General features: G+C 48.0%; 1 protein-coding gene across 1 annotated transcript in view; it reads right to left on the minus strand.

Annotated features, from left to right (window-relative positions):
* Positions 1–22,631, minus strand: part of LOC120043084 (histone-lysine N-methyltransferase NSD2-like) — a 40,679-nt gene that overhangs the window by 11,328 nt on the left and 6,720 nt on the right. The window contains exons 6-9 of the mRNA XM_038987809.1: positions 20,110–20,275; positions 19,321–19,377; positions 16,435–16,538; positions 8,686–9,003 (exon numbers count right to left, since the gene is read on the minus strand). Coding sequence (XP_038843737.1) covers positions 8,686–9,003; positions 16,435–16,538; positions 19,321–19,377; positions 20,110–20,275 — 645 coding nt within the window. The remainder of the gene's footprint in view (positions 1–8,685; positions 9,004–16,434; positions 16,539–19,320; positions 19,378–20,109; positions 20,276–22,631) is intronic.

Genomic DNA, 22,631 nt, shown 5'->3' on the forward strand with positions numbered 1-22,631 from the left:
CACCGACAACGACAGCAACTGTGCCCACACCGCACAGTCCGACAGCAACATGTGGGAACCCACACGCGACAAAACAGAACATAGTGACCCCACACGACAACAGACAGCAACATAGTGAACCCCACACGAAACAGAAGCAACATAGTGAACTCCCACAACCTGCAACTCAGACAGCAACATATGAACCCCACACTTGACAACACAGCAACATAGTGAACCCCACACCGAGCAACAGACGACACGCAAATAGTGACCCCACACCGACACAGCAGACACACTAGTGAACCCCACACGACAACAGACGCAACATAGTGAACCCCACACTGACAACAGACAGCAACTATTGAACCCAACACTGACAACAGCAGCAACATAGTGAACCCCACACTGACACACAGACAGCAACATAGTGAACCACCCAACTGACAAAGACAGCACATAGTGAACCCCAACGACAACAACAGCAACATAGTGAACCACACACCGACAACGACGACAGAACATAGTGAACACCACACGCACAACAGACAGCAACATAGTGAACCCCACACTGACACATCAGACAGCAACATAGTAACCCCACACTGAAACAGTCAGCACATAGTGAACCCCACACCGACACATCACAACATAAACCCACCACGACAAAAGAACAGAACTAGTGAACCCCACACCGACAACAGACAGCAACATAGTGAACCCCACACCGACACAGCGCAACATAATGAACACACAGCGACAACAGTCCAACATAGTGAACCCCACACTGACAACAGACAGCAACATAGTGAACCCCACACTGACAACAGACAGCAACATAGTGAACCCCACACTGACAACAGACAGCAACATAGTGAACCCCACACTGACAACAGACAGCAACATAGTGAACCCCACACCGACAACAGACAGCAACATAGTGAACCCCACACCGACAACAGACAGCAACATAGTGAACCCCACACGCACAGACAGCAACATATGAACCCACACTGACACAGACGCAACATAGTGAACCCCACACGACAACAGTCAGCAACATAGTGAACCCCCCTCAGCCAACAGTCAGCACATAGTTGAACCCCACACTGACAACAGTACAGCAACATAGTGAACCCCACACGACAGCCAGAACAGCAACATAGTGAACCCCACACCGACACAGTCACAACATAGTAACCCCACAGCGCCAACAGTCCACACATAGTGAACCCCACACTGACAACAGTACAGCAACATAGTGAACCCACACCGAAAACAGACAGCAACTAGTAACCCCACACCGACAACAGACAGCACATCGTGAACCCCACACACCCTGACAACATGACAACAGCACAACATAGTGAACCCCACACTGACAACAGACAGCAACATAGTGAACCCCACACCGACAACAGACAGCAACATAGTGAACCCCACACTGACAACAGACAGCAACATAGTGAACCCCACACCGACAACAGACAGCAACATAGTGAACCCCACACCGACAACAGACAGACAACAGCAAACATGTGAACCCCACACCTACAACAGACGCAACATAGTAACCCCACACTCAACAGACATCAACATAGTGAACCCCACACTGACAACAGTCACAACATAGTGAACCCCAAACACCGACAACAGACAGCAACATGTGAACCCCACACCGACACCAGACAGCAACATAGTGAAACCACACACCGCACAACAGACCGCAACATAGTGACCCCACACCGAACGACAGACAGCAACATATGACCCCCACACGCACAGACAGCAACATAGTGGAACCCCACACCGACAACAGACAGCAACATAGTGAACCCCCACAGCGACAACAGACAACCAACATAGTGAACCCCCACAGCGACACAGACAGCAAACATAGTGAACCCCAACGACAACAGACAGCACATAGTGACCCCACACGGACAACACCGTCAGACACATAGTGACCCCACACTGACAACAGACAGCAACAATTGACCCCACACCGACAACAGTCAGCACATAGTGAACCCCCACACGACAACAGACAGCAACATAGTACCCCACAGCGACAACAGTCAGCAACATAGTGAACCCCACACTGACAACAGACAGCAACATAGTGAACCCCCACACCGACAACCAGACAGCAACATAGTGAACCCCACACCGACAACAGACAGCAACATAGTGAACCCACACCGACACAGTCGCAACATAGTGAACCCCACACCGCACAGAACAGCAACATAGTGAACCCCACACCTACGACGACAGCAACATAGGAACCCACACGAAATCAGCAACATAGTGACCCCACCCCGACAACAGTCAGCACATAGTGACCCCACCCTACAACTCAGCAACATGTGACCCCCACACCGACAACAGTCAGACAGCAACATAGTGAACCCCACAGACAACAGTCAGCACATAGTGAACCCCCACACCTACAACAGACAGCAACATAGTGTAACCCACACCGACAACAGACAGCAACATATGAACCCCCACACCGACACAGTCAACAACATAGTGAACCCACACCGACAACAGACAGCACATAGTGAACCCCACACCTACAACAGACAGCAACATAGTGAACCCCACACCGACAACAGACAGACAGCAACATAGTAACCCACAGCGACACAGTCAGCAAACATAGTGAACCCCACACCGACAACAGACAGCAACATAGTGAACCCCCCATGCGACAACAGACAGTCAACATAGTGAACCCACAGCGACAACAGACAGCAACATAGTGAACCCCACACTGACAACAGACAGCAACATATGAACCCCACACGCGACAACAGACAGCAACTATAGTGAACCCCACACCGACACAGACAGCAACATAGTGAACCCCACAGCACAACAGCACATAGTGAACCCCCACCTACAACAGTCAGCAACATAGTGAACCCCACACCGACAACAGACAACGACGCACATAGTGAACCCACCGAACAGACAGCACATGTGACCCACACCGACAACAGTCAGCAACATAGTGAACCCACACTGACAACAGTCAGCAACATAGTGAACCCCACACTGACAACAGTCAGCAACATAGTGAACCCCACACTGACAACAGACAGCAACATAGTGAACCCCACACCGACAACAGTCAGCAACATAGTGACCCCACACACAACAGTCAGCAACATAGTGAACCCCACACGACAACAGACAGCAACATATTGAACCCCACACTGACACAGTCAGCAACATATGAACCCCACACGACAACATCAGCAACTAGTGAACCCCACACTGACAACAGTCAGCAACATAGTGAACCCCACACTGACAACAGTCAGCAACATAGTGAACCCCACACTGACAACAGTCAGCAACATAGTGAACCCCACACTGACAACAGACAGCAACATAGTGAACCCCACAGCGACAACAGACAGCAACATAGTGAACCACACACCGACAACAGACAGCAACATAGTGAACCCCACAGCGACAACAGACAGCAACATAGTGAACCCCACACTGACAACAGTCAGCAACATAGTGAACCCCACAGCGACAACAGACAGCAACATAGTGAACCCCACACTGACAACAGACAGCAACATAGTGAACCCACACCGACAACAGACAGCAACATAGTGAACCCCACACCGACAACAGACAGCAACATAGTGAACCCCACACCTACAACAGACAGCAACATAGTGAACCCCACACTGACAACAGTCAGCAACATAGTGAACCCCACACCGACAACAGACAGCAACATAGTGAACCCCACACTGACAACAGACAGCAACATAGTGAACCACACACCGACAACAGACAGCAACATAGTGAACCCCACACCGACAACAGACAGCAACATATGAACCCACAGCGACAACAGACAGCACATAGTAACCCCACAGCGACAACAGACAGCAACATAGTGAACCCCCAGCGACAACAGACAGCATAGTGACCCCACGACAACAGTCAGCAACATAGTGAACCCCACAGCGACAACAGACAGCAACATAGTGAACCCCACACCGACAACAGTCAGCAACATAGTGAACCCCACACCGACAACAGACAGCAACATAGTGAACCCCACAGCGACAACAGTCAGCAACATAGTGAACCCCACACTGACAACAGACAGCAACATAGTGAACCCCACACCGACAACAGACAGCAACATAGTGAACCCCACACCGACAACAGACAGCAACATAGTGAACCCCACACCGACAACAGTCAGCAACATAGTGAACCCCACACCGACAACAGACAGCAACATAGTGAACCCCACACCTACAACAGACAGCAACATAGTGAACCCCACACTGACAACAGTCAGCAACATAGTGAACCCCACACCGACAACAGTCAGCAACATAGTGAACCCCACACCTACAACAGTCAGCAACATAGTGAACCCCACACCGACAACAGTCAGACAGCAACATAGTGAACCCCACACCGACAACAGTCAGCAACATAGTGAACCCCACCCACACAACAGCACATAGTGACCCCACACCGACAACAGACAGCAACATAGTGAACCCCACACCGACAACAGACAGCAACATAGTGAACCCCACACCGACAACAGACAGCAACATAGTGAACCCACACCGACAACGACACAACATAGTGAACCCCACACCGACAACAGACACAACATAGTGAACCCACAGCGACAACAGCAGCAACATAGTGAACCCACACCGAAAACAGACAGCAACATAGTGAACCCCCAGCAAACGACAGCAACTAGTACCCACAGCGACAACAGCAGCAACATAGTGAACCCCACACGACAAAGACGCACTAGAACCCAAGCACAACAGACAGCAACATATTTAACCCCACACCGACAACAGACAGCAACATAGTGAACCCCACACCGACACAGCAGCAACATATTGAACCCCACACCACACAGTCAGCAACATAGTGAACCCCACACCGACAACAGACAGCAGCAACATAGTGAACCCCCACCACACAGACAGCAACATAGTGAACCCCACACCGACAACAGTCAGCAACATAGTGAACCCCACACTGACAACAGTCAGCAACATAGTGAACCCCACACTGACAACAGTCAGCAACATAGTGAACCCCACACTGACAACAGACAGCAACATAGTGAACCCACACCGACAACAGTCACACATAGTGAACCCCACACTGACAACAGTCAGCAACAATAGTGAACCCCACACTGACACAGACGCACATAGTGAACCCCACACTGACAACAGTCAGCAACATAGTGAACCCCACACTGACAACAGTCAGCAACATAGTGAACCCCACACTGACAACAGTCAGCAACATAGTGAACCCCACACTGACAACAGTCAGCAACATAGTGAACCCCACACTGACAACAGTCAGCAACATAGTGAACCCCACTGACAACAGACAGCACATAGTGAACCCCACGCGACAACAGTACAGCAACATAGTGAACCCACACCGACACAGACAACAACATAGTGAACCCCACAGCGACAACAGACAGCAACATAGTGAACCCCACACTGACAACAGTCAGCAACATAGTGAACCCCACAGCGACAACAGACAGCAACATAGTGAACCCCACACTGACAACAGACAGCAACATAGTGAACCCCCCCCACACGCACAACAGACAGCAACATAGTGAACCCACACTGACAACAGCAGCAACATAGTGAACCCCACACTGACAACAGTCAGCAACATATGAGAACCCCACAGCACAACAGACAGCAACATAGTGAACCCCACACTGACAACAGTCAGCAACATAGTGAACCCCCCACAGCGACAACAGACAGCAACATAGTGAACCCCACACTGACAACAGACAGCACATAGTGAACCCCACACGACAACAGAACGCAACATAGTGAACCACACCGACAACAGACAGCAACATAGTGAACCCCACACTGACAACAGACAGCAACTATATGAACCCACCGAGCCGACAACAGTCAGCAACATAGTGAACCCCACACGACAACAGTCAGCAACATAGTGAACCCCACACCGACAACAGACAGCAACATAGTGAACCCCACACCGACAACAGACAGCAACATAGTGAACCCCACAGCGACAACAGTCAGCAACATAGTGAACCCCACAGCGACAACAGACAGCAACATAGTGAACCCCACACCGACAACAGACAGCAACATAGTGAACCCCACACTGACAACAGAGCACATAGTGAACCACACGACAACAGACAGCAACATAGTGAACCCCACACCGACAACAGACAGCAACATAGTGAACCCCACACTGACAACAGACAGCACATAGTGACCCCACACGACACAGACAGCAACATAGTGAACCCACACACGCACAAGCACAGCAACATAGTGAACCCCACACTGACAACAGACAGCAACATAGTGAACCCCACACTGACAACAGACAGCAACATAGTGAACCCCACACCGACAACAGACAGCAACATAGTGAACCCCACACCGACAACAGACAGACAGCAACATAGTGAACCCCACACCGACAACAGACAGACAGCAACATAGTGAACCCCACACCTACAACAGTCAGACAGCAACATAGTGAACCCCACACTGACAACAGTCCGCACATAGTGAACCCCACACCGACAACAGACCACAATAGTGAACCCCACACCGACAACAGACACAACATAGTGAACCCCACCGACAACAGACAGCAACATAGTGAACCCCACACCGACAACAGTCAGCAACATAGTGAACCCCACAGCGACAACAGTCCACATAGTGAACCCCACACTGACAACAGACAGCAACATAGTGAACCCCACACTGACAACAGACAGCAACATAGTGAACCCCACACTGACAACAGACAGCAACATAGTGAACCCCACACGCACGACTCAACATAGTGAACCCCACACTGACAACAGACAGCAACATAGTGAACCCCACACTGACAACAGACAGCAACATAGTGAACCCCACACCGACAACAGACAGCAACATAGTGAACCCCACACCGACAACAGACAGCAACATAGTGAACCCACCTGAAAAAAAAAAAACAACAGACAGCAACATAGTGAACCCACAGCGACAACAGTCAGCAACATAGTGAACCCCACAGCGACAACAGTCAGCAACATAGTGAACCCCACACTGACAACAGACAGCAACATAGTGAACCCCACACCGACAACAGACAGCAACATAGTGAACCCCACACCGACAACAGTCAGCAACATAGTGAACCCCACAGCGACAACAGTCAGCAACATAGTGAACCCCACACTGACAACAGACAGCAACATAGTGAACCCCACACCGACAACAGACAGCAACATAGTGAACCCCACACCGACAACAGACAGCAACATAGTGAACCCCACACTGACAACAGACAGCAACATAGTGAACCCCACACTGACAACAGACAGCAACATAGTGAACCCCACACCGACAACAGACAGCAACATAGTGAACCCCACACTGACAACAGACAGCAACATAGTGAACCCACACCGACAACAGAAGCAACATAGTGAACCCCACACCGACAACGACAGAAGCAACATAGTGAACCCCACACCGACAACAGACAGCAACATAGTGAACCCACACCGACAACAGACAGCAACATAGTGAACCCCAACCGACAACAGACGACAGCAACATAGTGAACCCCACACCGACAACAGACAGCAATAGTGAACCCCAACACGACAACAGACAGACAGCAACATAGTGAACCCCACACCGACAAGACAGACAGCAACATAGTGAACCCCACAGCGACAAACAGACAGCAACATAGTGAACCCCACACCGACAAGACAGACAGCAACATAGTGAACCCCACACCGACAAGACAGACAGCAACATAGTGAACCCCACACCGACAACAGACAGCAACATAGTGAACCCCACACCGACAACAGACAGACAGCAACATAGTGAACCCCACACCGACAACAGACAGCAACATAGTGAACCCCACAGCGACAACAGACAGCAACATAGTGAACCCCACACCGACAACAGTCAGACAGCAACATAGTGAACCCCACAGCGACAACAGACAGACAGCAACATAGTGAACCCCACACTGACAACAGACAGCAACATAGTGAACCCCACAGCGACAACAGACAGCAACATAGTGAACCCCACAGCGACAACAGACAGCAACATAGTGAACCCACAGCGACAACAGACAGCAAACATAGTGAACCCCACAGCGACAACAGACAGCAACATAGTGAACCCACACCGACAACAGACAGCAACATAGTGAACCCCACCTGACAACAGACAGCAACAAGTGAACCCCACACTGCAACAGACAGCAACATAGTGAACCCCACACTGACAACAGTCAGCAACATAGTGAACCCACACACGACAACAGACAGCAACATAGTGACCCCCACCTGACAACAGACGCAACATAGAACCCCACACTGACAACAGACGCAACATAGTGAACCCCACACTGACAACAGACAGCAACAAGTGAACCCCACACTGACAACACACACATAGTGAACCCCACACCGACAACAGACAGCAACATAGTGAACCCCACACCGACAACAGACAGCAACATAGTGAACCCCACACTGACAACAGACAGCAACATAGTGAACCCCACAGCGACAAACAGAACACACTGAAACTCCTCCCCCAACCCTAGGAGATGAGCTGTTCTCACCTGACAGACAGATTCCTTCTTGGGGCCTCCTCCGTTGGTCTTCTTGGCCCCGTTGGTCTGGTCTATGCTGTCACTGGGGGACTCTGGACGCTCCTCAATGCCAGAGCCCTCTGGCTCAGGACTGGATGCTGCTTGCTTCCTCTTCTTGGTCTGGGAGGCTGCTAATTGGCTGGCTGAGTCCAGCCTCCTCTTCATGATTGGCTTTGCCTTCTCTGGTTCTTTCTCTGGTGATTTAGAACTAATGAATCCTTTAACTTCTGTCTCCGTTATCTTTCTGTTTCTCTTCTTCGTGGGGGCGGAGGAGTCTGCTGCCACAGCCTGAGGTTAGAGTTAGGAGAAGAAGATCTGACTCGTCATCATCATCATGATAAAAAGGCAACATACTGGCAGTGTTTTCCACAAGTACATGGAGTAGCCAACTAGAAAAAGGGCCAGACAGGTTCCCACGGGCCAGCTTGGTTTGTGGCCTCCGGTACATTCTAATGCCTTGATTCCATCCAAAATACACAGCTAAATTATTTCATGCTTTAATTGGGTTTACTTCCCAGAAAAAAAGCCCTGCAGGGTCTAATTTTGTCTTATCTTGATTATTGTCCAGTCCTGTGGTCGAGTGCTGCAAGGAAAGACCTAGTTAAGCTGCAGCTGTCGGGCTGCGCGTCTGTCCGTATTGATACGTAGGCTGCGTGTGTGTGTGTGTATTGATACGTAGGCTGCGTGTGTGTGTGTGTATTGATACGTAGGCTGCGTGTGTGTGTATTGATACGTAGGCTGTGTGTGTGTGTATTGATACGTAGGCTGTGTGTGTGTGTGTGTGATTGATATGTAGGCTGCGTGTGTGTGTGTGTGTATTGATACTTAGGCTGCGTGTGTGTGTGTTGTATTGATACGTAGGCTGCGTGTGTGTGTTTTATTTGATACGTAGGCTGCGTGTGTGTGTGTATTGATACGTAGGCTGCGTGTGTGTGTATTGATACGTAGGCTGCGTGTGTGTGTATTGATACGTAGGCTGTGTGTGTGTGTGTGTATTGATACGTAGGCTGTGTGTGCGTGTGTGTATTGATACGTAGGCTGTGTGTGCGTGTGTGTATTGATACGTAGGCTGTGTGTGCGTGTGTGTATTGATACGTAGGCTGTGTGTGCGTGTATTGATATGTAGGCTGCGTGTGTGTGGTGTGTGTGATGTAGGCTGTGTTGTGTGTGTGTGTGTATTGATATGTAGGCTGTGTGTGTGTGTGGTGTATTGATATGTAGGCTGCGTGTGTGTGTGTGTATTGATATGTAGGCTGCGTGTGTGTGTGTGTATTGATATGTAGGCTGCGTGTGTGTGTGTGTATTGATATGTAGGCTGCGTGTGTGTGTGTGTATTGATATGTAGGCTGCGTGTGTGTGTGTGTATTGATATGTAGGCTGCGTGTGTGTGTGTATTGATATGTAGGCTGCGTGTGGTGTGTATTGATATGTAGGCTGCGTGTGTGTGTGTGTATTGATATGTAGGCTGCGTGTGTGTGGTGTATTGATATGTAGGCTGCGTGTGTGTGTGTGTATTGATATGTAGGCTGCGGTGTGTGGTGTGTATTGATATGTAGGCTGCGTGTGTGTGTGTGTATTGATATGTAGGCTGCGTTGTGTGTGTGTGTATTGATATGTAGGCTGCGTGTGTGTGTTGTGTGTATTGATATGTAGGCTGCTGTGTGTGTGTGTGTATTGATATGTAGGCTGCGTGTGTGTGTGTGTATTGATATGTAGGCTGCGTGTGTGTGTGTGTATTGATATGTAGGCTGCGTGTGTGTGTGTGTATTGATATGTAGGCTGCGTGTGTGTGTGTGTATTGATATGTAGGCTGCGTGTGTGTGTGTGTGTATTGATATGTAGGCTGCGTGTGTGTGTGTGTATTGATATGTAGGCTGTGTGTGTGTGTGTGTATTGATATGTAGGCTGCGTGTGTGTGTGTGTATTGATATGTAGGCTGCGTGTGTGTGTGTGTATTGATATGTAGGCTGCGTGTGTGTGTGTGTATTGATATGTAGGCTGCGTGTGTGTGTGTGTATTGATATGTAGGCTGCGTGTGTGTGTGTGTATTGATATGTAGGCTGCGTGTGTGTGTGTGTATTGATATGTAGGCTGCGTGTGTGTGTGTGTATTGATATGTAGGCTGCGTGTGTGTGTGTGTATTGATATGTTAGGCTGCGTGTGTGTGTGTGTATTGATATGTAGGCTGTGTGTGTGTGTGTGTATTGATATGTAGGCTGTGTGTGTGTGTGTGTATTGATATGTAGGCTGTGTGTGTGTGTGTGTATTGATATGTAGGCTGTGTGTGTGTGTGTGTATTGATATGTAGGCTGCGTGTGTGTGTGTTGTATTGATATGTAGGCTGCGGTGTGTGTGTGTATTGATATTAGGCTGCGTGTGTGTGTGTGTATTGATATGTAGGCTGCGTGTGTGTGTGTGTGTATTGATATGTAGGCTGCGTGTGTGTGTGTGTGTGTATTGATATGTAGGCTGCGTGTGTGTGTGTGTGTGTATTGATATGTAGGCTGCGTGTGTGTGTGTGTGTGTATATTGATATGTAGGCTGCGTGTGTGTGTGTGTGTATTGATATGTAGGCTGCGTGTGTGTGTGTGTATTGATATGTAGGCTGCGTGTGTGTGTGTGTATTGATATGTAGGCTGTGTGTGTGTGTGTGTATTGATATGTAGGCTGTGTGTGTGTGTGTGTGTATTGATATGTAGGCTGTGTGTGTGTATTGATATGTAGGCTGCGTGTGTGTGTGTGTGTATTGATATTTAGGCTGCGTGTGTGTGTGTGTGTATTGATATGTAGGTTGCGTGTGTGTGTGTGTGTATTGATATGTAGGCTGCGTGTGTGTGTGTGTGTGTGTATTGATATGTAGGCTGTGTGTGTGTGTGTATTGATATGTAGGCTGTGTGTGTGTGTGTGTATTGATATGTAGGCTGCGTGTGTGTGTGTGTGTATTGATATTTAGGCTGCGTGTGTGTGTGTGTGTATTGATATGTAGGCTGCGTGTGTGTGTGTGTGTATTGATATGTAGGCTGCGTGTGTGTGTGTGTGTATTGATATGTAGGCTGTGTGTGTGTGTGTGTATTGATATGTAGGCTGCGTGTGTGTGTGTGTGTGTGTATTGATATGTAGGCTGTGTGTGTGTGTATTGATATGTAGGCTGCGTGTGTGTGTGTGTGTATTGATATGTAGGCTGCGTGTGTGTGTGTGTGTATTGATATGTAGGCTGCGTTTGCCTTTTTAAAATTGATGTAGTTCTTGTCTATTAGTGTTTTGTCTATTAGTGTTTTGTATGATGTCATGTTTCATGTGGACCCCAGGAAGAGTAGCTGCTGTTTTTATCAACAGTTAATGGGCATCCTAATAAAATACCTCAAAAACCAGATTGGAAAAATGCCTGGTATTGAGTAGAAATACATGACTTTACAATTTAAATTACAGAATATTTAGGAATTCAGTGCATTGTTCGTTATACCTAGTCAGTTAAATACCTTCAACTGAAATGGATCTTCCTCATTTAACCGAAACCCCTCTGAATCAGAGAGGTGCAGGGAGCTGCCTTAATCAACATCCACGTCTTCCTCATTTAACCCAACCCCTCTGAATCAGAGAGGTGCAGGGGGCTGCCTTAATCAACATCCACGTCTTCCTCATTTAACCCAACCCCTCTGAATCAGAGAGGTGAGGGGGGGCTGCCTTAATCAACATCCACGTCTTCCTCATTTAACCCAACCCCTCTGAATCAGAGAGGTGAGGGGGGGCTGCCTTAATCAACATCCACGTCTTCCTCATTTAACCCAACCCCTCAATCAGAGAGGTGCAGGGGGCTGCCTTAATCAACATCCACGTCTTCCTCATTTAACCCAACCCCTCTGAATCAGAGAGGTGCGGGGGGCTGCCTTAATCAACATCCACGTCTTCCTCATTTAACCCAACCCCTCTGAATCAGAGAGGTGCGGGGGGCTGCCTTAATCAACATCCACGTCTTCCTCATTTAACCCAACCCCTCTGAATCAGAGAGGTGCGGGGGGCTGCCTTAATCAACATCCACGTCTTCCTCATTTAACCCAACCCCTCTGAATCAGAGAGGTGCGGGGAGCTGCCTTAATCAACATCCACGTCTTCCTCATTTAACCCAACCCCTCTGAATCAGAGAGGTGCGGGGGGCTGCCTTAATCAACATCCACGTCTTCCTCATTTAACCCAACCCCTCTGAATCAGAGAGGTGCAGGGAGCTGCCTTAATCAACATCCACGTCTTCGGAACCCGAGGAACAGTGGGTTAACTGCCTTGTTCAGGGGCAGAACAACAGCTGTTTACCTTGTCAGCGCTGGGATTCAATCCAGCAACCTTAAGGTTACTGGCCCATCACTCTAACCACTAGGCCACCTGCCTCTCCTCTAACCACTAGGCCACCTGCCTCTCCTCTAACCACTAGGCCACCTGCCTCTCCTCTAACCACTAGGCCACCTGCCTCTCCTCTAACCACTAGGCCACCTGCCTCTCCTCTAACCACTAGGCCACCTGCCTCTCCTCTAACCACTAGGCCACCTGCCTCTCCTCTAACCACTAGGCCACCTGCCTCTCCTCTAACCACTAGGCCACCTGCCTCTCCTCTAACCACTAGGCCACCTGCCTCTCCTCTAACCACTAGGCCACCTGCCTCTCCTCTAACCACTAGGCCACCTGCCTCTCCTCTAACCACTAGGCCACCTGCCTCTCCTCTAACCACTAGGCCACCTGCCTCTCCTCTAACCACTAGGCCACCTGCCTCTCCTCTAACCACTAGGCCACCTGCCTCTCCTCTAACCACTAGGCCACCTGCCTCTCCTCTAACCACTAGGCCACCTGCCTCTCCTCTAACCACTAGGCCACCTGCCTCCTCTAACCACTAGGCCACCTGCCTCCTCTAACCACTAGGCCACCTGCCTCCTCTAACCACTAGGCCACCTGCCTCCTCTAACCACTAGGCCACCTGCCTCCTCTAACCACTAGGCCACCTGCCTCCTCTAACCACTAGGCCACCTGCCTCCTCTAACCACTAGGCCACCTGCCTCCTCTAACCACTAGGCCACCTGCCTCCTCTAACCACTAGGCCACCTGCCTCCTCTAACCACTAGGCCACCTGCCTCCTCTAACCACTAGGCCACCTGCCTCCTCTAACCACTAGGCTACCTGCCTCCTCTAACCACTAGGCCACCTGCCGCCCCCATGTGGTCTAGGCCTATATCATCAAGACTATTTTCTAACCTGTCTTCGAGATTAAAGTATTATTTCAAGTTTTACTGCAAGATATGAATTGTCACAATGTTTGTTTGTGCACCGGGGCCTCCCACTCCTCTTTCTATTCTGGTTAGAGACAGTTTGCGCTGTTCTGTGAAGGGAGTAGTCCACAGCGATGTACAAGATCTTTCGTTTCTTGGCAATTTCTCGCATGGAAAAGGCTCCATTTCTCAGAACAAGAATACTGACGAGTTTCAGAAGAAAGGTCTTTGTTTCTGGCCATTTTGAGCCTGTAATCAAACCTAGAAATGCTGATGCTCCAGATACTCAACTAGTCTAAAGGCCAGTTTTGTTGCTTCTTTAAATCAGGACAACAGTTTTCAGCTGTGCTAACATTATTGCAAAATGGTTTTCTAATGATCAATTAGCTTTTTAAAATGATAAACTTGGATTAGCTAATACAACGTGCCATTGGAACACAGGAGTGATGGTTGCTGATAATGGACCTATGTACGCCTATGTAGATATTCCATTAAAAAAATCTAGCGTCTCCAGCTACAATAGTCATTTACAACATTAATGTCTACACTGTATTTCTGATCAATTTGATGTTATTTTAAAGGACAATTCATTTTTTTGCTTTTCTTTCAAAAACAAGAATTTCTACGTGACTCAAATTTAGAACGGCAGTGTATACACCGCCATGTTCTCTTCATGCTCCCTATACACCGCCATGTTCTCTTCATGCTCCCTATACACCGCCATGTTCTCTTCATGCTCCCTATACACCGCCATGTTCTCTTCATGCTCCCTATACACCGCCATGTTCTCTTCATGCTCCCTATACACCGCCATGTTCTCTTCATGCTCCCTATACACCGCCATGTTCTCTTCATGCTCCCTATACACCGCCATGTTCTCTTCATGCTCCCTATACACCGCCATGTTCTCTTCATGCTCCCTATACACCGCCATGTTCTCTTCATGCTCCCTATACACCGCCATGTTCTCTTCATGCTCCCTATACACCGCCATGTTCTCTTCATGCTCCCTATACACCGCCATGTTCTCTTCATGCTCCCTATACACCGCCATGTTCTCTTCATGCTCCCTATACACCGCCATGTTCTCTTCATGCTCCCTATACACCGCCATGTTCTCTTCATGCTCCCTATACACCGCCATGTTCTCTTCATGCTCCCTATACACCGCCATGTTCTCTTCATGCTCCCTATACACCGCCATGTTCTCTTCATGCTCCCTATACACCGCCATGTTCTCTTCATGCTCCCTATACACCGCCATGTTCTCTTCATGCTCCCTATACACCGCCATGTTCTCTTCATGCTCCCTATACACCGCCATGTTCTCTTCATGCTCCCTATACACCGCCATGTTCTCTTCATGCTCCCTATACACCGCCATGTTCTCTTCATGCTCCCTATACACCGCCATGTTCTCTTCATGCCCCCTATACACCGCCATGTTCTTTTCTAATTACTGTGGGTGTGTGTGTGTGTGTGTGTGTGTGTGTGTGTGTGTGTAGCCAAGTTATTTTTATTCCTCATGTCATTATTTCTATTTAATAATATCTTTAACTCTGCGTTGTGGAAACGGACCCGTAAGTAAGCATTTTACTGTTAGTCTACACCCGTTGTCTACAAAGCATGTGACAAAACAAATTTGAGTAAATGGCCTATGCACCACGACTCTGCGTGGCTGGCTATGTGAAACACAAAAGAAAATAAATGAATTTTCCAGAAAACTAGGCTAAGTTGATTGACTCATCATTCATTACCACTTACCATTGTAATGCATGTGCAAATTCACTTGATAAAGGAGCATCATGCTCTCTCCCTCTTTAATGTAATGAAATTTGACTGTAACCAGCTACAACGCACACATCACACAGGTACCAGGAGGTGGACTGTCAAACCAGCAGTGTCCCCTGTCATTGCTGGCTTTGTGACTGACAGGTGACTTTCCTCTCAATAGATCGCTAGGAGATGCATATCGGTCAGGACACGTGACTCTCAATAGATCGCTAGGAGATGCATATCGGTCAGGACACGTGACTCTCAATAGATCGCTAGGAGATGCATATCGGTCAGGACAGGTGACTCTCAATAGATCGCTAGGAGATGCATATCGGTCAGGACAGGTGACTCTCAATAGATCGCTAGGAGATGCATATCGGTCAGGACAGGTGACTCTCAATAGATCGCTAGGAGATGCATATCGGTCAGGACACGTGACTCTCAATAGATCGCTAGGAGATGCATATCGGTCAGGACAGGTGACTCTCAATAGATCGCTAGGAGATGCATATCGGTCTAGCAGGAAAGGGCTCCACTTCATTTTCTGACTAACAAAATGAACCTTTTAAATGAAACGTAGCCTGGTTAATATGAAGTGGAAAAAGTCTTACCGGCTGTTTAGCTGATAACCAGTGCGAATGGAAAACACTGATCATACTGGACCACCGTTTCATACCGTATAATAACTCACCTTCTGTTTGTCACCAACTCCACGTTTCTTCTTGGGTTGTTGGTCCTCATCGATCTGTAGAGCTGGTTTACCAGGCAGCTGCTTCTTCTGAGGATCCTTCTTACCTGGAAACAAGTTAGAGGCCAGATTGTGATGAAACTACAACTGACGGACCCTCATGAGAAACATTCACCCGATCGGTAAAGACTCTGTGGAACTAACTGATCGGTAAAGACTCTGTGGAACTAACTGATCGGTAAAGACTCTGTGGAACTAACTGATCGGTAAAGACACTCTGTGGAACTAACTGATCGGTAAAGACACTCTGTGGAACTAACTGATCGGTAAAGACACTCTGTGGAACTAACTGATCGGTAAAGACACTCTGTGGAACTAACTGATCGGTAAAGACACTCTGTGGAACTAACTGATCGGTAAAGACACTCTGTGGAACTAACTGATCGGTAAAGACACTCTGTGGAACTAACTGATCGGTAAAGACACTCTGTGGAACTAACTGATCGGTAAAGACACTCTGTGGAACTAACTGATCGGTAAAGACACTCTGTGGAACTAACTGATCGGTAAAGACACACTGTGGAACTAACTGATCGGTAAAGACACACTGTGGAACTAACTGATCGGTAAAGACTCTGTGGAACTAACTGATCGGTAAAGACTCTGTGGAACTAACTGATCGGTAAAGACTCTGTGGAACTAACTGATCGGTAAAGACTCTGTGGAACTAACTGATCGGTAAAGACTCTGTGGAACTAACTGATCGGTAAAGACTGTGGAACTAACTGATCGGTAAAGACTCTGTGGAACTAACTGATCGGTAAAGACTCTGTGGAACTAACTGATCGGTAAAGACTCTGTGGAACTAACTGATCGGTAAAGACTCTGTGGAACTAACTGATCGGTAAAGACTCTGTGGAACTAACTGATCGGTAAAGACTGTGGGACTAACTGATCGGTAAAGACTCTGTGGGACTAACTGATCGGTAAAGACTCTGTGGGACTAACTGATCGGTAAAGACTCTGTGGGACTAACTGATCGGTAAAGACTCTGTGGGACTAACTGATCGGTAAAGACTCTGTGGGACTAACTGATCGGTAAAGACTCTGTGGGACTAACTGATCGGTAAAGACTCTGTGGGACTAACTGATCGGTAAAGACTCTGTGGGACTAACTGATCGGTAAAGACTCTGTGGGACTAACTGATCGGTAAAGACTCTGTGGACTAACTGATCGGTAAAGACTCTGTGGAACTAACTGATCGGTAAAGACTCTGTGGAACTAACTGATCGGTAAAGACTCTGTGGAACTAACTGATCGGTAAAGACTCTGTGGAACTAACTGATCGGTAAAGACTCTGTGGAACTAACTGATCGGTAAAGACTCTGTGGAACTAACTGATCGGTAAAGACTCTGTGGAACTAACTGATCGGTAAAGACTCTGTGGAACTAACTGATCGGTAAAGACTCTGTGGAACTAACTGATCAGTAAAGACTCTGTGGAACTAACTGATCAGTAAAGACTCTGTGGAACTAACTGATCAGTAAAGACTCTGTGGAACTAACTGATCAGTAAAGACTCTGTGGAACTAACTGATCAGTAAAGACTCTGTGGAACTAACTGATCAGTAAAGACTCTGTGGAACTAACTGATCAGTAAAGACTCTGTGGAACTAACTGATCAGTAAAGACTCTGTGGAACTAACTGATCAGTAAAGACTCTGTGGAACTAACTGATCAGTAAAGACTCTGTGGAACTAACTGATCAGTAAAGACTGTGGAACTAACTGATCAGTAAAGACTCTGTGGAACTAACTGATCAGTAAAGACTCTGTGGAACTAACTGATCAGTAAAGACTCTGTGGAACTAACTGATCAGTAAAGACTCTGTGGAACTAACTGATCAGTAAAGACTCTGGAACTAACTGATCAGTAAAGACTCTGGAACTAACTGATCAGTAAAGACTCTGTGGAACTAACTGATCAGTAAAGACTCTGTGGAACTAACTGATCGGTAAAGACTCTGTGGAACTAACTGATCGGTAAAGACTCTGTGGAACTAACTGATCGGTAAAGACTGTGGAACTAACTGATCGGTAAAGACTCTGTGGAACTAACTGATCGGTAAAGACTCTGTGGAACTAACTGATCGGTAAAGACTCTGTGGAACTAACTGATCGGTAAAGACTCTGTGGAACTAACTGATCAGTAAAGACTCTGTGGAACTAACTGATCAGTAAAGACTCTGTGGAACTAACTGATCAGTAAAGACTCTGTGGAACTAACTGATCAGTAAAGACTCTGTGGAACTAACTGATCAGTAAAGACTCTGTGGAACTAACTGATCGGTAAAGACTGTGGAACTAACTGATCAGTAAAGACTCTGTGGAACTAACTGATCAGTAAAGACTCTGTGGAACTAACTGATCAGTAAAGACTCTGTGGAACTAACTGATCAGTAAAGACTCTGTGGAACTAACTGATCGGTAAAGACTGTGGAACTAACTGATCAGTAAAGACTCTGTGGAACTAACTGATCGGTAAAGACTGTGGAACTAACTGATCAGTAAAGACTCTGTGGAACTAACTGATCAGTAAAGACTCTGTGGAACTAACTGATCAGTAAAGACTCTGTGGAACTAACTGATCAGTAAAGACTCTGTGGAACTAACTGATCAGTAAAGACTGTGGAACTAACTGATCAGTAAAGACTCTGTGGAACTAACTGATCAGTAAAGACTCTGTGGAACTAACTGATCAGTAAAGACTCTGTGGAACTAACTGATCAGTAAAGACTGTGGAACTAACTGATCAGTAAAGACTCTGTGGAACTAACTGATCAGTAAAGACTGTGGAACTAACTGCAAGTATCAACAACAACTTCTTACCTTTATGTTCTGCCTTCAGCTGATCTTTAACGGGACAGGTCTTGGTACCTGTTTTAGCTAGGAGAAACACCGACATGTTAGCTGACAACTGACACATTTTACAAAACTACATACCGTAATTTCCGGACTATAAGCCGCTACTTTTTTCCCACGCTATGAACCTCGCGGTTTATACAATGACGCGGCTAATTTATGTTTTTTTTTTTTTTTTCACATTCATGCCGCCAAAAAACTGAGCACCGTCACATAATGTGACGTAAATCGAGCGCGCTCAAACTTTCCATCATTCTGATTACGGTAGTCATTTTGTCACCCTCATCATGGCAAAGACACGGAGAAATGCATATGATGCAGCTTTCAAGTTGAAGGCGATCGATCTGGCTGTTGGAAAAGGAAATAGAGCTGCTGCACGGGAGCTTGGCCTTAATGAGTCGATAAGACGTTGGAACTGTGCAGATCCGACTGAAAGCCAAAACAATCGCCACCGCAATGAAGTTTGACTTTCTTGGTAGGCTACTGTTTACTGCTATTTATTTTTTATTTTTGTTACAAGCCGTGTTTCGTTTAAAAGCCTATTTATTTTTGTTACAAGCCGTGTTTCGTTTAAAGGCTGTGTAAAGTTCATTTGTTTCAATGTACCGGTAGACACGTGCGGTTTATTTATGTGCAAAATACATATTTGTAAAAAATTCAGTGGGTACGGCTTATATTCAGGTGCGCTTAATAGTCCAGCAATTACGGTAATACCCTACCTATAACTGACGATATGTTGATATGACCCGAAATTACCTATAGGTGCATGCGGCAGGGTTTCTAGCATGTTGGTAGTCAAGGCAACCCCTTTGGACCTCTTCCTCTCCGTCTTGGCAGTTAGTTGAGGTTTCAGTTTGGACTTCTTCTGTTTCTGCTTGTGAGGGTCAAGTTGTCCAGTCTCTGAGCTAGGGGAGACAAGATCCTACAAGCAACAACTTCCTCAAAATAAGGACAACACAAAAGAGTGAAAACAGTCCCGTCCTGTAAATAACACAGCATATCAGTCCCGTCCTGTAAATAACACAGCATATCAGTCCCGTCCTGTAAATAACACAGCATATCAGTCCCGTCCTGTAAATAACACAGCATATCAGTCCCGTCCTGTAAATAACACAGTATATCAGTCCCGTCCTGTAAATAACACAGCATATCAGCCCCGTCCTGTAAATAACACAGCATATCAGTCCCGTCCTGTAAATAACACAGCATATCAGTCCCGTCCTGTAAATAACACAGTATATCAGCCCCGTCCTGTAAATAACACAGTATATCAGCCCCGTCCTGTAAATAACACAGCATATCAGTCCCGTCCTGTAAATAACACAGTATATCAGTCCCGTCCTGTAAATAACACAGTATATCAGTCCCGTCCTGTAAATAACACAGCATATCAGTCCCGTCCTGTAAATAACACAGCATATCAGTCCCGTCCTGTAAATAACACAGTATATCAGTCCCGTCCTGTAAATAACACAGCATATCAGCCCCGTCCTGTAAATAACACAGCATATCAGCCCCGTCCTGTAAATAACACAGCATATCAGTCCCGTCCTGTAAATAACACAGCATATCAGTCCCGTCCTGTAAATAACACAGCATATCAGTCCCGTCCTGTAAATAACACAGCATATCAGCCCCGTCCTGTAAATAACACAGCATATCAGTCCCGTCCTGTAAATAACACAGCATATCAGCCCCGTCCTGTAAATAACACAGCATATCAGCCCCGTCCTGTAAATAACACAGCATATCAGCCCCGTCCTGTAAATAACACAGTATATCAGTCCCGTCCTGTAAATAACACAGCATATCAGTCCCGTCCTGTAAATAACACAGCATATCAGTCCTGTAAATAACACAGCATATCAGTCCCGTCCTGTAAATAACACAGCATATCAGTCCCCTCCTGTAAATAACACAGTATATCAGCCCCGTCCTGTAAATAACACAGCATATCAGTCCCGTAAATAACACAGTATATCAGTCCCGTCCTGTAAATAACACAGTATATCAGTCCCGTCCTGTAAATAACACAGTATATCAGCCCCGTCCTGTAAATAACACAGCATATCAGTCCCGTCCTGTAAATAACACAGCATATCAGTCCCGTCCTGTAAATAACACAGTATATCAGCCCCGTCCTGTAAATAACACAGTATATCAGTCCCTTCCAGGATTCCCAGGATTCTGCGATCGCATAATTCAATGCAAAAATCAACCAATCAGCGCATATTATGCGAGAGCACGCAATTTTGACCAATCCCCGCTGAAAGAATCAAGGCGAGTGGCGTTTTACTCAAACTTTGACTCTGCGGTCGGGCACTCTGCTAACCCTGCCCTTAGCAGGGCGGCCGGGCACTCTGCTAACCCTGCCCTTAGCAGGGCGGCCGGGCACTCTGCTAACCCTGCCCTTAGCAGGGCGGCCGGGCACTCTGCTAACCCTGCCCTTAGCAGGGCGGCCGGGCACTCTGCTAACCTTGCCCTTAGCAGGGCGGCCGGGCACTCTGCTAACCTTGCCCTTAGCAGGGCGGCCGGGCACTCTGCTAACCTTGCCCTTAGCAGGGCGGCCGGGCACTCTGCTAACCTTGCCCTTAGCAGGGCGGCCGGGCACTCTGCTAACCTTGCCCTTAGCAGGGCGGCCGGGCACTCTGCTAACCTTGCCCTTAGCAGGGCGGCCGGGCACTCTGCTAACCTTGCCCTTAGCAGGGCGGCCGGGCACTCTGCTAACCTTGCCCTTAGCAGGGCGGCCGGGCACTCTGCTAACCTTGCCCTTAGCAGGGCGGCCGGGCACTCTGCTAACCTTGCCCTTAGCAGGGCGGCCGGGCACTCTGCTAACCTTGCCCTTAGCAGGGCGGCCGGGCACTCTGCTAACCTTGCCCTTAGCAGGGCGGCCGGGCACTCTGCTAACCTTGCCCTTAGCAGGGCGGCCGGGCACTCTGCTAACCTTGCCCTTAGCAGGGCGGCCGGGCACTCTGCTAACCTTGCCCTTAGCAGGGCGGCCGGGCACTCTGCTAACCTTGCCCTTAGCAGGGCGGCCGGGCACTCTGCTAACCTTGCCCTTAGCAGGGCGGCCGGGCACTCTGCTAACCTTGCCCTTAGCAGGGCGGCCGGGCACTCTGCTAACCTTGCCCTTAGCAGGGCGGCCGGGCACTCTGCTAACCTTGCCCTTAGCAGGGCGGCCGGGCACTCTGCTAACCTTGCCCTTAGCAGGGCGGCCGGGCACTCTGCTAACCTTGCCCTTAGCAGGGCGGCCGGGCACTCTGCTAACCTTGCCCTTA

This window comes from Salvelinus namaycush, unplaced genomic scaffold, assembly GCF_016432855.1.
Source record: "Salvelinus namaycush isolate Seneca unplaced genomic scaffold, SaNama_1.0 Scaffold86, whole genome shotgun sequence".
NCBI classification, from domain to species: Eukaryota; Metazoa; Chordata; class Actinopteri; order Salmoniformes; family Salmonidae; genus Salvelinus; species Salvelinus namaycush.